This window comes from Lissotriton vulgaris, chromosome 1_1 (assembly GCF_964263255.1).
Source record: "Lissotriton vulgaris chromosome 1_1, aLisVul1.2, whole genome shotgun sequence".
In the NCBI taxonomy this organism is placed as follows: domain Eukaryota; kingdom Metazoa; phylum Chordata; class Amphibia; order Caudata; family Salamandridae; genus Lissotriton; species Lissotriton vulgaris.
Genome location: NC_141685.1, coordinates 922,926,781 through 922,942,547, shown reverse-complemented (window position 1 = coordinate 922,942,547; position 15,767 = coordinate 922,926,781). Strand labels below are relative to the sequence as shown.

The window sequence follows — 15,767 nt, the reverse complement described above, 5'->3', positions numbered from 1 at the left end:
CCTTCTACTACACATCTCCAGCAGAGGTAAATCTATTAGCAAAACGTCGACCCATAATGCACCTCATCCAACCCCTTAGGTCCCCAAACCTTCTCATCATAAATCTCATTCTACCTTGGGGTACCAAGAAATACTGCAGCTGGGTTGTGATGACATGATTTTCCGTGTAAGCTCATTTTTGTGAGCAGTGGTACGTTCACGAGCCTCCATGAATATACTTTGAAACATGTTATACACCTGTAATCTCTCTTCTTAATTGGATTTAGCATATATGTGGTAGTCTATTTTGCACTTAGTCGGATGTTTACAATTGCTTATTTGCACTGAGTTCAAAGTTTACAATTTGCGATTTTTGTACAATATTGCTGTTAGATTCCGTGCTTACTGAAGGTTTACATAGCGTCTACTTGCACTTTAATACTATGCTTTGCACATTGGTTTTATGTTATTTATTGATTTCAAGACTATTGTCCTATCCCATTTTTTAACTCCTTTTGTATTTCTTATTGATGATTGTATGTTATATGTATATTGGCAGTGATGATTTGTACTTTTATGGATATTTTATATCCGAATAAAGACCATTTGACTTGACATCATAAATCCAGATTAAAGGGGGCACTGAGGTTACAACCCACACAAATGATCCTCCCTCACTTATCGAACTTCATATTCTCCACCACTTCTCATCGGTTATCATATCCTTCTACCTCTCTGCGGCATCTTACACTGTATATCGGATTATACCTCTGTGCCTGAATCCACTTTCAACTCTTACTTATCCAATCTCTAAAATCACTTATTTGCATATTCTTGGTGCTCTTGACTCAATCCATGAACCCTGGCGGATCTCTGTCCCATAAGGTTCACTTCTGGGTCCCTTTAACTCTATATCATCTCTCAGCAATATCATAAGTTTTGTTGGCTCCCCAACCAATCAGCTATATGCAGAGGACGCCCACATCTTCCTCTCGATCTCAGCATGCCTTATGGACAGTCATCACTGAATGGCTTTTCATTCACTGAAGTCAAATTCATTCAAAATGGAAATGATCAGTATTGCCAAATTGGCACCTGCCTCCCTTTCCTCAACTATCCATCGCCCTGCCTCACCAAATAACAGGCACCATGAACTCAGCATCGTCAGACTGAAACCTACAGACACTTCAATGAATATAGATACGTATATCTCCAACAGGGATTAGTAATGAATATTTATAAAATATGCTCAAATATTTCATTTCGCACATCCAAGACACTGCTCTCCTGAGCAAACTTGTCAAATGTAACCATTTACATGTCTAGCTTCCCGTATATTCTTTAACCTCACTGGATAGAGTACTATATTTTGCTACAAGAACTTGTCACAAGAACTCCCCAGACTCACCTACCCTGCAGCACTGCCACCATCAGATCTGGTTAGAAGCAAAAATGGCGCCCTATATCGGCTACTGATAATAAATTGCTCAGCTCAAACAACCTCTCTGTAATCTTGGGCCGCTACATGGTCACACCTAGTCTTTGGTCAGCCCTACAAAAGCTGCTTCAACATAAACAGATATCCATGCAGTATCTAGGTCATGTTCCGTTTAGCTCTTGGTGGTCACTACATTGAAAATCTAGCATATTAAAAGAGTCTTCACAACTAGAACATCTATTTACAAATTTGCCATAGAATTATGTAAGTATGTACTGTCTTGTTACTGCTTGTCATCCATCGTATATCACCTCAATCTAGTTGAATACATTCACAATTACTAAAATGCCTTTCATACTAAATTACCTTTCTATGCACAACATTTCTTGTCCAAATAAAGAAATTAATCTGCCGTAGGCAATCAGGTTTGCCTACTGAACATCAAGTTTTTTTTGGGTGAAAGCTATGCAAAAAAATTCTCTGTTTTAGGCTGAGGCCTGCCAGGTGTTTAAGACAATACCTTTATTTTAATGTCATTCCCTGTACCACCATTACAAATAAAGGAGTACTGGCAGATAGTGAACCCATATTACTAGGTTGAGGCAGAGACAAGCAAAATAGTTTTGAACTCTGTAGCTTTAGGGTCTTTCTTAGAAGCTCTCACGCAAACCATGCTACGATATTGGAAAGGGGCGACCAATCGGTCCCCCCGAACGTATGGCAGAGTACCACGATCCCCCCGGGAAGCCATCTTGGGCGGGAGGCGAGTCTCGGCTGGTATGCCCGAAGCGGCGTAGCCGGGGCGCGCCTTTTCCCGCCCTAGAGTGGGTTGGCCTAGACACTGACGCGGCTGGCCACGCCCTTGGGGCAGGCAGGGGCGGGTTTACGCCCGCCCTGAAGACGGATAAAAGGAGGAACAAGACCAGAAAGCATCCTCTTGTTCCTGTGCTCTGAAGCTGCACCTCCTCGCTGCACGTGAGCTCGAGACGGAACGAAGAGCCAATTTTGAGCGTTGTAATCGTTCTTGTTTGTTTTCCAGATACTCTGTTGGAGAATGCCGAAGAAGGCGGGAAAGCGAATGACTACCGACCAGATGCTGCGTGTTCTCATGAAAGAGGTGACGGACCTAAAGAGGCGAATGGATAAAGACGAGGAAGGGGGGCCGAAACGTCCTTTGGTGGGAGCAGCCCCGGGAGGAAAAGGCAAGAGGCCCAGGAGGGGAGCAGCTGGGGGAGATATCCCGGGTCCCAGTGTCCCGCTCGAAGCACCCACTCCCGTGCCGGAGGAAGGGAATCCGATTCCCGTTGTGGTCACCCCCGTGTCCGGGGAAGATATGCCGCCCGAGCTGGCAGCACAAGTAGCAGCGTGGTTGGGTAAAGGTAGCGAGGGCGCCACGGCTGTCGACGCGCAGGTGTTGATGAAGCAACTGCGTGAAACACGGGAAGCAGCGAGGGTATCCACGCCAGCTGCGGCCGTAGAGAAGCCACAGGGGACGGTTTCAGTCACAGACACAGCGTCCGGTTCAGGTAAGCGGCCATTGTCGATTGCGAGGGAGGAGTCGGCACCCTCTCGAAGGGAGAAGTTGGGTCAGCATGTCCCTTTAGCTATTAAAGAAAAGATATGGGCAGGGGAGTATGTAAACATCTTCTCGTTGCTTACTGATCATTATGAGATGGAGCATGTTAAAGGCCAGAAGGACCTCATGCATCCGAGTGTTTGGCGCGCAAAGATGGCCGCCTTTAAGGTAAATGAAAACATTGGCAATTGGGGAAAGGCTTGGGGGGTTTTCACATCGATCTTGGGAGAACGAAGGCCCGAATTGCTACCCGAATTGCCGATTTATCAGTCACGGATCATGGGGTACTCTGTATCACACGAGGGTAATCATTGGTTCTGCTATGATAATATTTTCAGAAAAGCAAAAGAACATGATAAAAACTTAACTTGGGATTGTTATGATTCTGTGTCCTGGTCCAAAATGAAGGATACTGGTATGTTGAAATTGCCATTGGTAGGGAGTAACGTGGGCGAATCCTCCCGTCAGTATGCGGGGACACCCTTTCGATCAGGTACGGGTACCGACAATCACTCGAGGCCTACCGGTAATGCAGGTAAAAAGGGGGTTTGTTGGAACTTTAACAGGGGAAAATGTACTAGGCCCCAGGGGTCGTGCAAATTTAGACACGAATGTAGTGGGTGTGGGCAATCATCCCATCCTGAGTCCACGTGCAGAGCCAAAACGGGTGATAACGGGGGTAGAGGAGGTGCCAAACAGGTCTAACATAGTCCGAGGGGCGCCTTTACCTACCCCGGTTGATACCTTGGCAATGATTCCCTGGCTCAGTGTATACCCGGATCGTGCTTCCGCTGGGGTGGTGCGGAACGGGTTTTCATATGGTTTCCGCATCCCAGTGGGGGACTTTCAGGGTGTGGAAAAATGCAAGAATCAGATATCGGTCTTGCAGCATACGACCGTGGTACAGGAAAAGATCCGGAAGGAGGTTACTCGAGGTCGAGTCGCCGGTCCGTTTAGTGTACCCCCGGTTGCTAACTTTGTTTGTTCGCCTTTAGGAGTGGTCCCCAAGAAGGACCCGGGTGAGTTTCGGCTGATACATAATTTGTCAGCCCCACGTGGTCTTTCTGTAAACGAAGCGATAGACCCGGAAATGTGTTCGGTACGGTACGCATCCTTCGATGAGGCCGTAGCCATTTTGAATCGCCTGGGGCCCGGTGCGCTGATGGCAAAATCTGATATCGAGTCAGCGTTCCGGTTGCTCCCGGTACATCCAGACGATCAGCGTCTCCTGGGATTCATGTTTCAGGGTCAGTATTACATGAATAGGTGTATGCCGATGGGATGCTCTATATCTTGTGCCTATTTCGAGAAATTCAGTAGTTTCCTACAATGGGTCTTCACTAAGAAGACGGGTTTCCAACATGTGATGCATTATCTCGATGATTTTTTGTTCCTGGGGGCAGCCGGGGATCCGGAATGTGGGCAAGCTTTGGCTGCATTTTGTGTTTTAATGAATCAGTTTGGCGTGCCATTAGCACCAGGTAAGACGGCGGGTCCTTCGACTTGCCTCGAATTTCTGGGGATCGAGTTAGACTCCGGAGAAGGTTGTTTCCGTTTGCCAGGTGATAAAGTATTAAAGTTCAGGGCATCCCTGCAAATGTGTATGAGTGAATCTAAGGTTAAGCTGCATCAATTACAGCAGTTAGTGGGACAGTTGAACTTTGCCCTAAGAGTTATACCAATGGCCCGCCCTTTTTCCCGTTCGATCGCTCAAGCCATGGTCGGACTGAGGGAGGGCCATCATCGCACAAGGCTCTCGGCAGAGGTCCGCCAGGACATGCGCATTTGGTTGGCATTTCTGGCGGATTTCAATGGTCGAGTCGTCTGGAACAAACCGGCCGTGTCCTCTGAGGAGCTGGGGCTGTGGACAGATTCGGCAGGGAGCATGGGTTTCGGTGCCATTTTCGCCACTCGATGGTCTGCACAAAAATGGCCGGCATGGTGGCATAACAGTGGATTGACAAGTAACATTGATTTCCTGGAACTTTTCCCCATTTTGGTGGCCCTGAGAACGTGGCCCGAGGGGTTCAAAGATCACTCTGTGGTATTTTGGTCTGACAATATGACCGTGGTTGAGTGTATCAATAGCCAGGCAGCACGATGCAAATGGATTTTGAGACTGCTCAAGGAAATCGTATTACTGTGTATGCAATTGAATGTGCTATTCAAAGCAAGACATGTCCCGGGGGTAATGAACCAGGCGGCTGATGCCCTTTCTCGTTTTCGTATGCAGGCCTTCTGGGGTTTTCTTCCCACAGCAGACCCGGAGCCAGCACCCTTTCCCGAAGCTCTCTGGTCTCTCGGTGCCCCGAACTTCGTAACCTCGTGGGAGAGAGTTTAGCACCCAGGACGAGGAAGGCATATGAAGGGGCGTTCCGGTCCTATTTAGCCTTTTTGGGGACTGCTAGGGAGGAGCTTTGGGGCCAGGAAGAATGGGTAGTGAACTTCCTGATGTCGTTACATCTGGCAGGGAAATCGGTGGCCACGGCCCAGAGGCATCGGGCGGCCATTTCCTTTGTAGCGAGGGCTCATGGGATCCAGGACCCGACAGCGTCTTTCGTTGTGCAAAAAGCGCTACGTGGGTGGCAACGCCTTGAGGGTCGCAGAGTAGATGAGAGGCGCCCGATAGGTTTGGATAGGTTGGCCCAGTTATTATCCAGACTCCCTACAACATGTTCATCTCAGTTTGAGACAGTGTTATTCCGAGCCGCTTTTACGCTGGCATTTCATGGGGCTATGCGGGTAAGCGAATTAGTGGCGAGGAACAAGCAGGATGTGACGGGAGGGCTGTGCGCAGAGCACGTTCAGTTCAGAGGGGAGACAATGACTGTCTCGTTTGTGAGGTCCAAGACCGATCAGAGTGGGATGGGTGACTGCATAATTATACGCAGGATTCCCGGGTCGTCCATGTGCCCAGTGAAGTGTTTAGAGGATTATTTAACACGAAGGGTGGCATCATGGGGGGGGGACCTTGTTGAGACACGCGGACGCCACCCCACTGACAAGGTTTCAGTTTCAGCGGGTGCTTGCGATGTCGATTACAGCTGCGGGCTTGAACCCGGGCGAGTTTGGGACCCATTCCTTTCGGATAGGGGCTGCTACAGAGGCTACAGCCAGGGGTCTGAATGTGGAACAAGTTAAACGGGTGGGGCGTTGGTCCTCCAATTGTTATAAAAGGTATGTGCGTTTGCACATGTTGTGAAGCTGTAATGATGTACTCACGCTTCTTGTTTTTGTTTGGTTTTCAGTTACGCAAGCCTACGAGGCGGGGCGGACTATGCAGTCGACCCAACACCGGGCCAGCGGTCAGACATCACCGGCTGTGAAAAAGGAGGTGTGGGTCGTGGGCCACTCATACGTGAGGCGTGCCGCGGACGTATTCAAGGCAGGTGACATGGTGCACGTGGCTGGGGAATACGGGTACAGTGTGTCCTTCTACGGAAAGGGCGGTCTCTGTATTGACCAGTTTCAATCATTTTTCGAGGGTTTGCTAGTGCGGACGAGGTCACCGCCGCCTGTAGTCATAGTACATCTTGGGGGCAATGATTTGGTCACCACTGGTAGACGACTTCTCCTGGAGGCGATGCTTTCCACTGTAAGTTGGTTAGCGAGGAGAGTTCCAGGGTGCACAATTGCGTGGTCCCATATGATCCCACGAAAAGTGTGGCGGGGGGCTTTTTCTGTTTCTGCTTTAAATCACTCTGTGAGAAAAATGAATAACAAAGTGAGTAGGTTGTTCCGTTCCAATGCACTGCATTCTATCTCGCATGGGTGTATTAATGATGACAGTATGTACTTGGGGGATGGTGTTCATTTGTCTCGGATGGGGAATGAGTTACTCATAGGAGACTTCATAGCTTGGCTGAAGACGTTAAAACATGACCTTTAGGTAGGAGTGTGGTGGGGGGTCCGGATAGCCGGTCAACTATCCGGACCTGTGGCGGTAAGGTCATGATCGGTGAGCACTAATTGGAAGATCCCTATGAGTGGGCGTCACCCATTACGGATGGGGGCGCTCGGGGGAGGTGGCCATTGGCCCCTCAACGGGGAGGCGGTCCCTTCTAAGGATGGGTCGCCGAAAGGAAAGGGAAGGCGGTCAAGGCCCCTTCATGGGTAGGAGGGGTTACAGCCCCCTCCTGGGGAATTTCCCGGGGCCAGGACGTCTGCGACGGCAGATGTGGTAAGTTGTGTGGGGTTTGGGGGGGGGTCTACGCTACCTTCTAGATACCTCACACGAGTCCTCGTACGACCTTTAAGTGGCGTCGAGTTTTATTGGGGCCCCCGTCAAGTCAAGGGAAATTGGTAGTTGCACTTGAGGTATGCCTCCGTGCCGCCCCTCACAAGTGAGGGGGATATGTCTGGGTTAGGGATCTTGACACCGGTTACGACCTTGCCGTTGGCCCTTAAACGTTAGGATGTACAATTTCAAAAGTTAAGTAAATGTTTGGTAGGATGTTAGTTCGGCTAGGAGAACCTTTGTATTAGAGGATATGTTAAGGTTAGCCAAACATCGCAATGTGGTAATGAAATTGTACATAATATGAAACTGTTGATTTAATGTTTTAATTTTGTTTCATATTTTAATAAATACGGCCGGGAGGGTCACTCCCTCCCGTCTTCCAAAAACTTCAGAACTGTTTCCGGTTTCCCATCCTTGGGGATTGTGTTGAGAGGGGGTGGCGGGTATCTCAGCCATATGGAAAGGGGCGACCAATCGGTCCCCCCGAACGTATGGCAGAGTACCACGATCCCCCCGGGAAGCCATCTTGGGCGGGAGGCGAGTCTCGGCTGGTATGCCCGAAGCGGCGTAGCCGGGGCGCGCCTTTTCCCGCCCTAGAGTGGGTTGGCCTAGACACTGACGCGGCTGGCCACGCCCTTGGGGCAGGCAGGGGCGGGTTTACGCCCGCCCTGAAGACGGATAAAAGGAGGAACAAGACCAGAAAGCATCCTCTTGTTCCTGTGCTCTGAAGATGCACCTCCTCGCTGCACGTGAGCTCGAGACGGAACGAAGAGCCAATTTTGACCCACCCACCAGCCCCTGAAGACAGCGAGTGGTTTTTGAATAAAGTTTTGATGGATAATTCTGATTTTCGTTTACAGGTTGTGGTATTATCGTGAAGATTTTGAGTATGCAATAAAGAATGATCGATTTGTGTTATGTTTTGCAAATAAAGTAATTCTGCTTTAGTGTTCATCAGTAAGCATGCTTTGAATAAAGTTGTTGTTGCTACTGTCTGTTATATTTAGTCTTTAGTGATTTAGTTATCATTGTCGTATTTATTTTGGTCGGGCGGTAAGGTCATGATCGGTGAGCACTAATTGGAAGATCCCTATGAGTGGGCGTCACCCATTACGGATGGGGGCGCTCGGGGGAGGTGGCCATTGGCCCCTCAACGGGGAGGCGGTCCCTTCTAAGGATGGGTCGCCGAAAGGAAAGGGAAGGCGGTCAAGGCCCCTTCATGGGTAGGAGGGGTTACAGCCCCCTCCTGGGGAATTTCCCGGGGCCAGGACGTCTGCGACGGCAGATGTGGTAAGTTGTGTGGGGTTTGGGGGGGGGTCTACGCTACCTTCTAGATACCTCACACGAGTCCTCGTACAACCTTTAAGTGGCGTCGAGTTTTATTGGGGCCCCCGTCAAGTCAAGGGAAATTGGTAGTTGCACTTGAGGTATGCCTCCGTGCCGCCCCTCACAAGTGAGGGGGATATGTCTGGGTTAGGGATCTTGACACCGGTTACGACCTTGCCGTTGGCCCTTAAACGTTAGGATGTACAATTTCAAAAGTTAAGTAAATGTTTGGTAGGATGTTAGTTCGGCTAGGAGAACCTTTGTATTAGAGGATATGTTAAGGTTAGCCAAACATCGCAATGTGGTAATGAAATTGTACATAATATGAAACTGTTGATTTAATGTTTTAATTTTGTTTCATATTTTAATAAATACGGCCGGGAGGGTCACTCCCTCCCGTCTTCCAAAAACTTCAGAACTGTTTCCGGTTTCCCATCCTTGGGGATTGTGTTGAGAGGGGGTGGCGGGTATCTCAGCCATATTGAATTTCAAGAAGACCATCCCAGACAGGTTGATTTGTTGGGGTAGCTAGAGTTGGAAGAGGTGGTTTCCTAGAAACATTTAGCAGTTTGTGTTTTCATATTTTAAGAGCAAAAGGTCAATCTGGACGCCAAGATTATTTCCTGTGAGCAGACATTGTACACTATCCCACTACTGTTAGCCACAATGATGTAAGACTATGATCCAAAACAGATCTGGTCTGATGACCTCAAGTGTCAGTGCCAATCAGAAAGCTGCAGTTCTCCTTCATCCAGCTATGCACATGTTTCAGACAAGAAGTGATGTTTTTATTCTAGTTCTCCTGGCTCTCAATGAGGCTGGAAATAAACATCCACAATTTACAAAAGTCCTCCCTACATAGAATTGGTCTGTGCTACTGTATTACAAATATTCATCATACACATGTGCTCAGATTTCTATGGTGTATAATCTGTTGTCAACAGCGGCTGTGTCCTTTCACACAGATTTTTTTTGGAACAGGCTTTGGTTCTAAGCCTCAACCTACTTCCCAACATAAATCAACAACCCACAGCAGGTGAACTCAGCCTTTCTCGTGTTTAACTTGAAGTAATATTTCTGGTGCACTATATAGCTTTCAACATGCACAATCTTACTTTCCTCCAAGGCATACACTGTTTTGATGCTATACAACCTCACATGTACACTAAGTACATTCTCTAACTCTATGCCGCATATGTCTACGATGTTATCAGTAAAATCAGTATGTCACCAATGATGTCACTGAATATGTCACTGAGTGATGTAACATGTGAGGTCAGAAGCATTACATGGTGAGGAAGTATGTTGTGGTTAGCACAGTAAACCTAATTAAATAAATTACATATTTTGATTATGCATTAATAATTAGTAAAAGTGCCAAGACTCCCAGACTCCACGTAAAAACATTCTAATAGCATTTGTGCAGCTGAATGCCAAAGTTAGAAGAATACATTTTTTTTTAAACAGGCGATCTAGGGGCTTTTTTCACAATGAATTGCATAGTGCCTCTTAACACTCTTTAAAAAGGTCCAGGTTTAGATGTAGACACAGAGAGTGGTACCCACTGGGTGGTTACAATGACAGCCGTGTTGATGACGATGTTGATTGTATTTAGTATTTACTCAAACGTCACAACACAGGATAGCAGCAACCCTGACGTTTCCAAAGCTAAAATGTTTTACAAAGGTGTAGCCATTTTAGTTCTCACACAACACAGGTTGCTATTAATAGTGCAATGAAGACATCAAACCAGAAAAAAAGGTGCTCGAGATAGTTTGCCTCTGCAGTCTTACCTTCATTATTGGCGTAGTTATCTGTGAAAGATAAAAGATGGGTCAGAATCCATTCACATTAGCGGATCCTTGTGTGTTTTAAAAGCCAAGACTTTCCAGAACATTTCCCCAAGTTCTATTCCTTCCTTTAATGACTGGACTGGATATTAATAAAAAACAACGGCATTTGTGCAGGAAGGTGTACCAGCAACCAACAAAATTAATTCAGACTTCAAAAAGACAATTATCCAAAATATACCAGCCTAGTGAAATTAAGAGCAAGAACCCATACACTGCTTTTGCCTAATTACATGACATGTTTGGAAAATTGTGAAATTACACTTAATTACAAGCAATGCAAATCTGCTAATTAGCTCTATTCTGTATAGCGAGATGTGCACACTCAATTTCTGAAGCAAGGAAGGTTTCGTGGGAAAATAAAGCTAAAAAAACACTTTGTGCAAAAAAAGCTCAAAAAAGAAAAGTGCCGCAAACTAATGTTCATGCTCTAGTTGTTAGTGCTGTTCTTGGGATATAATTTTGGCACAAATAGCCAAGCAAATACTCAAAGTGGTGTAATTTTAAGATTTTTGTGTAACAACTGTAATGTAAAATTCAGAAAATGACGTAATACACCACCGCAAATTCTATTTTACCCAGGCCTAGTCCCGACTACCCCTGCACTTACCTTTGTCAAATCCTTGCTGTTAAATTAATAAATCACTTCTCTATACGCAGCCTTTCAAGTACTTGCCCCCACATGTAACAATCTACTCTCCCCTTACACAAGTTACACATTTCTCGTACATAACTGTGCCTCATACTTCACCTCAAATATCTAAAAAATCCAAACTAGCCCAGCAAAGCTTCACTAAAGTGCATCTACTTCATCCTTTACCAATCACACTTTACACCCTTTCTCTCATGCTCTTTTCCTTCTACTACACATCTCCAGCAGAGGTAAATCTATTAGCAAAACGTCGACCCATAATGCACCTCATCCAACCCCTTAGGTCCCCAAACCTCCTCATCATAAATCTCATTCTACCTTGGGGTACCAAGAAATACTGCAGCTGGGTTGTGATGACATGATTTTCCGTGTAAGCTCATTTTTGGTGAGCAGTGGTACGTTCACGAGCCTCCATGAATATACTTTGAAACATGTTATACACCTGTAATCTCTCTTCTTAATTGGATTTAGCATATATGTGGTAGTCTATTTTGCACTTAGTCGGATGTTTACAATTGCTTACTTGCACTGAGTTCAAAGTTTACAATTTGCGATTTTTGTACAATATTGCTGTTAGATTCCGTGCTTACTGAAGGTTTACATAGCGTCTACTTGCACTTTAATACTATGCTTTGCACATTGGTTTTATGTTATTTATTGATTTCAAGACTATTGTCCTATCCCATTCTTTAACTCCTTTTGTATTTCTTATTGATGATTGTATGTTATATGTATATTGGCAGTGATGATTTGTACTTTTATGGATATTTTATATCCGAATAAAGACCATTTGACTTGACATCATAAATCCAGATTAAAGGGGGCACTGAGGTTACAACCCACACAAATGATCCTCCCTCACTTATCGAACTTCATATTCTCCACCACTTCTCATCGGTTATCATATCCTTCTACCTCTCTGCGGCATCTTACACTGTATATCGGATTATACCTCTGTGCCTGAATCCACTTTCAACTCTTACTTATCCAATCTCTAAAATCACTTATTTGCATATTCTTGGTGCTCTTGACTCAATCCATGAACCCTGGCGGATCTCTGTCCCATAAGGTTCACTTCTGGGTCCCTTTAACTCTATATCATCTCTCAGCAATATCATAAGTTTCTTTGGCTCCCCAACCAATCAGCTATATGCAGAGGACGCCCACATCTTCCTCTCGATCTCAGCATGCCTTATGGACAGTCATCACTGAATGGCTTTTCATTCACTGATGTCAAATTCATCCAAAATGGAAATAATCAGTATTGCCAAATTGGCACCAGCCTCCCTTTCCTCAACTATCCATCGCCCTGCCTCACCAAGTAACAGGCACCATGAACTCAGCATTGTCAGACTGAAACCTACAGACACTTCAATGAATATAGATACGTTTATCTCCAACAGGGATTAGTAATGAATATGTATAAAATATGCTCAAATATTTCATTTCGCACATCCAAGACACTGCTCTCCTGAGCAAACTTGTCAAATGTAACCATTTACATGTCTAGCTTCCCGTATATTGTTTAACCTCACTGGATAGAGTACTATATTTTGCTACAAGAACTTGTCACAAGAACTCCCCAGACTCACCCACCCTGCAGCACTGCCACCATCAGATCTGGTTAGAAGCAAAAATGGCGCTCTATATCGGCTACTGATAATAAATTGCTCAGCTCAAACAACCTCTCTGTAATCTTGGGCCGCTACATGGTCACACCCAGTCTTTGGTCAGCCCTACAAAAGCTGCTTCAACATAAACAGATATCCATGCAGTATCTAGGTCATGTTCCGTTTAGCTCTTGGTGGTCACTACATTGAAAATCTTGCATATTAAAAGAGTCTTCACAGCTAGAACATCTATTTACAAATTTGCCATAGAATTATGTAAGTATGTACTGTCTTGTTACTGCTTGTCATCCATCGTATATCACCTCAATCTAGTTGAATACATTCACAATTCCTAAAATGCCTTTCATACTAAATTACCTTTCTATGCACAACATTTCTTGTCCAAATAAAGAAATTAATCTGCCGTAGGCAATCAGGTTTGCCTACTGAACATCAAGTTATTTTTGGGTGAAAGCTATGCAAAAAAATTCTCTGTTTTAGGCTGAGGCCTGCCAGGTGTTTAAGACAATACCTTTATTTTAATGTCATTCCCTGTACCACCATTACAAATAAAGGAGTACTGGCATATAGTGAACCCATATTACTAGGTTGAGGCAGAGACAAGCAGAATAGTTTTGAACTCTGTAGCTTTAGGGTCTTTCTTAGAAGCTCTCACGCAAACCATGCTACGATATTTGAATTTCAAGAAGACCATCCCAGACAGGTTGATTTGTTGGGGTAGCAAGAGTTGGAAGAGGTAGTTTCTCTTGTTTAACTTGAAGTAATATTTCTGGTGCACTATATAGCTTTCAACATGCACAATCTTACTTTCCTCCAAGGCATACACTGTTTTCATGCTATACAACCTCACATGTACACTAAGTACATTCTCTAACTCTATGCCGCATATGTCTACGATGTTATCAGTAAAATCAGTATGTCACCAATGATGTCACTGAATATGTCACTGAGTGATGTAATATGTGAGGTCAGAAGCAGTACATGGTGAGGAAGTATGTTGTGGTTAGTACAGTAAACTTTAACTGGGGAAGTTCTGTGTTTTTTGGGGTTTTAAAACATTTGTTTCATCTTATTCCTACACCTCACTAATGTCACTTTAACTTGTGTTTTTTTATGGATTTCTCTTTTTTTAAACGTGAGGAAAGATCTTAATACTATAAGGAACTATAAAGTCACTTTTACCTTTGGTTTTGTCAGCAAATTTCTCCCCTGCTGAGCCCCGCCTAAATTTTCTATCCCTTCAAGACCAACCTGAGCACCTCTTTACACACAAATTTCTCAAAAATGGCAAAATTAACAAAAACACACAAAAAGTGCACTTTGAGTAAAGTTCTAGCTTTATGGCAAATTTGGTGTAATGCAGATCAGCAGTTTTTTTGGGATGGGAAAGCAAATTTTCCTGTGGGAATTAACATGATAAATCAATGTATTTCGACCCTCTCCCCTTTTTCTTGGCCCGTGGTTGATGAGTGCCTGCAATATGCGGATGATATTGTTCTCTTCAGTCAAATGTCAATAGTCCTGCAACACAGCATGAATGCTGTAAAAAACTACTTGGACGAGCGAGGGCTAGAGCTAAGCTGAAATAAAACTAGAGTGGTTCGGCTGGTTGATTCCAAATTAAAAGTAATTCAACTGGTTTTTAGAATCCAAAAAGGTCAAGGTTGTTACCACATATAAATATCTAGGCATCAAATTGGAACATGAAATGCCCTATAAATGCTGGTCGTAGGAGGAGGGGCGGAGCCAAGATGGCGGGCTGAAGCCGCTCGGTGAAGGAGTTTTGCATCGAGCCCACACCGCACCTTGAGTGAAAGAAACTACGAGTGCTGACGACACGCTGCTCAAGCATCGGGATTCAAATACGCTGATGTAGAAGCGTTTTCTTTTTTACAATACACGCTAAAGCCAAACCTGGATGCTGCGACTTGTCTGCCGACTGATCGGAGGGGCTCCACCGACCTGGAGAGCCTGGAGTATCATCTACTTTCGCCTGTTCAGCCGGGGGTGGTACTGGGCGGGTCCTGGTTTACTCCCTGCATTCACTGCACAGCTGCGGGGTGACTGCGGAGCCAGCGAAGACCAGGCGGCGTACCTCGCTCAGCTGCAGCAAGCCGACAAAGACAAAGCGGTGCACCTAACACCGGGTCTGAATCCTTCTGCCACTCTCGTGCCGATGACAACGCGGTAATCCACCCGGTCCACCAGAACTGCTAGAACGGGGAAGGCGACGAAAACTGACGAGCCAGGTATGTCTACCAGCGAGAACAAAGCACTAACGGGAGGATCGGTTGTCAAAATGAAAACCGCTACGGGCACTCCTCATTTAATCACTGCTACTGGCAAAGGCGGTAAGGGCGTAGTGGGTGCCGGGGGAGAAAAACAGGTACATAATGTAGCCATAATAGATGGGAGCACTAACCATAATATCGCGGCAATGACTTCTTGTGAGGGAGATACTGGCTCCCAGAAACTTTCCATCTTAGCTGACTTGGCTGAGAAAGACACTAACTCTATCCCATCCACCAATGCAAATACAAGTCTTGTGCATGCCAAAGAGAAAGACACAAGCAAAAATGTTACAGACTGCACAGATACAGCTAGAACCAATAAATCTGGTATTCTTGTAACTGCCACTGCCGCTGCCCCTGAGCTCAATACTACTATCCCTCCTGGCCCTGATGCTGCAACCAACAACGGCCCCTTTAACATCGATAAGACTGTTAACAATAATCTGGTACGCACTCCTATTGCGCCAGAAGCTACTATGGATAAAGAGATAGAGATTAACAGACTAACCAGCAACCTATCGTCTGTATTGGAGACTGATTCGCCTATGCTCAGCAGCTTAGAGGACGACAATGAACCTAGAAAGACTGATCACATGTTAAATAACGAAACCGCAAGAATAGAAGAAAACTCAAATCAAGAATATGAAGAGCTATCTGAAGAGAGCGAACAGGAGGTGGAAACTAGGAACAATACCGGTCGAGCTATGGACTCAAGAAAATCCAAACTAAAAGCCAAGGTCAGACAAAAATCCACCACCCGCAAACTACTGAGTAAAGATACTAC

At 45.4% G+C, this 15,767-nt stretch overlaps 1 protein-coding gene across 10 annotated transcripts in view; it reads right to left on the bottom strand.

Moving 5' to 3' along the window:
• The window catches only part of LOC147748173 (E3 ubiquitin-protein ligase TRIM38-like), a 229,320-nt gene that overhangs the window by 101,133 nt on the left and 112,420 nt on the right, over positions 1-15,767 (bottom strand). For 5 of the 10 annotated variants that reach the window (XM_086959081.1, XM_086959083.1, XM_086959084.1 and 2 more), the window contains one exon: positions 10,353-10,373. The exons of the other annotated variants lie outside the window; for them this stretch is intronic. In XM_086959081.1, coding sequence (XP_086815207.1) covers positions 10,353-10,373 — 21 coding nt within the window. The remainder of the gene's footprint in view (positions 1-10,352; positions 10,374-15,767) is intronic. 10 annotated transcript variants of the gene reach the window in all.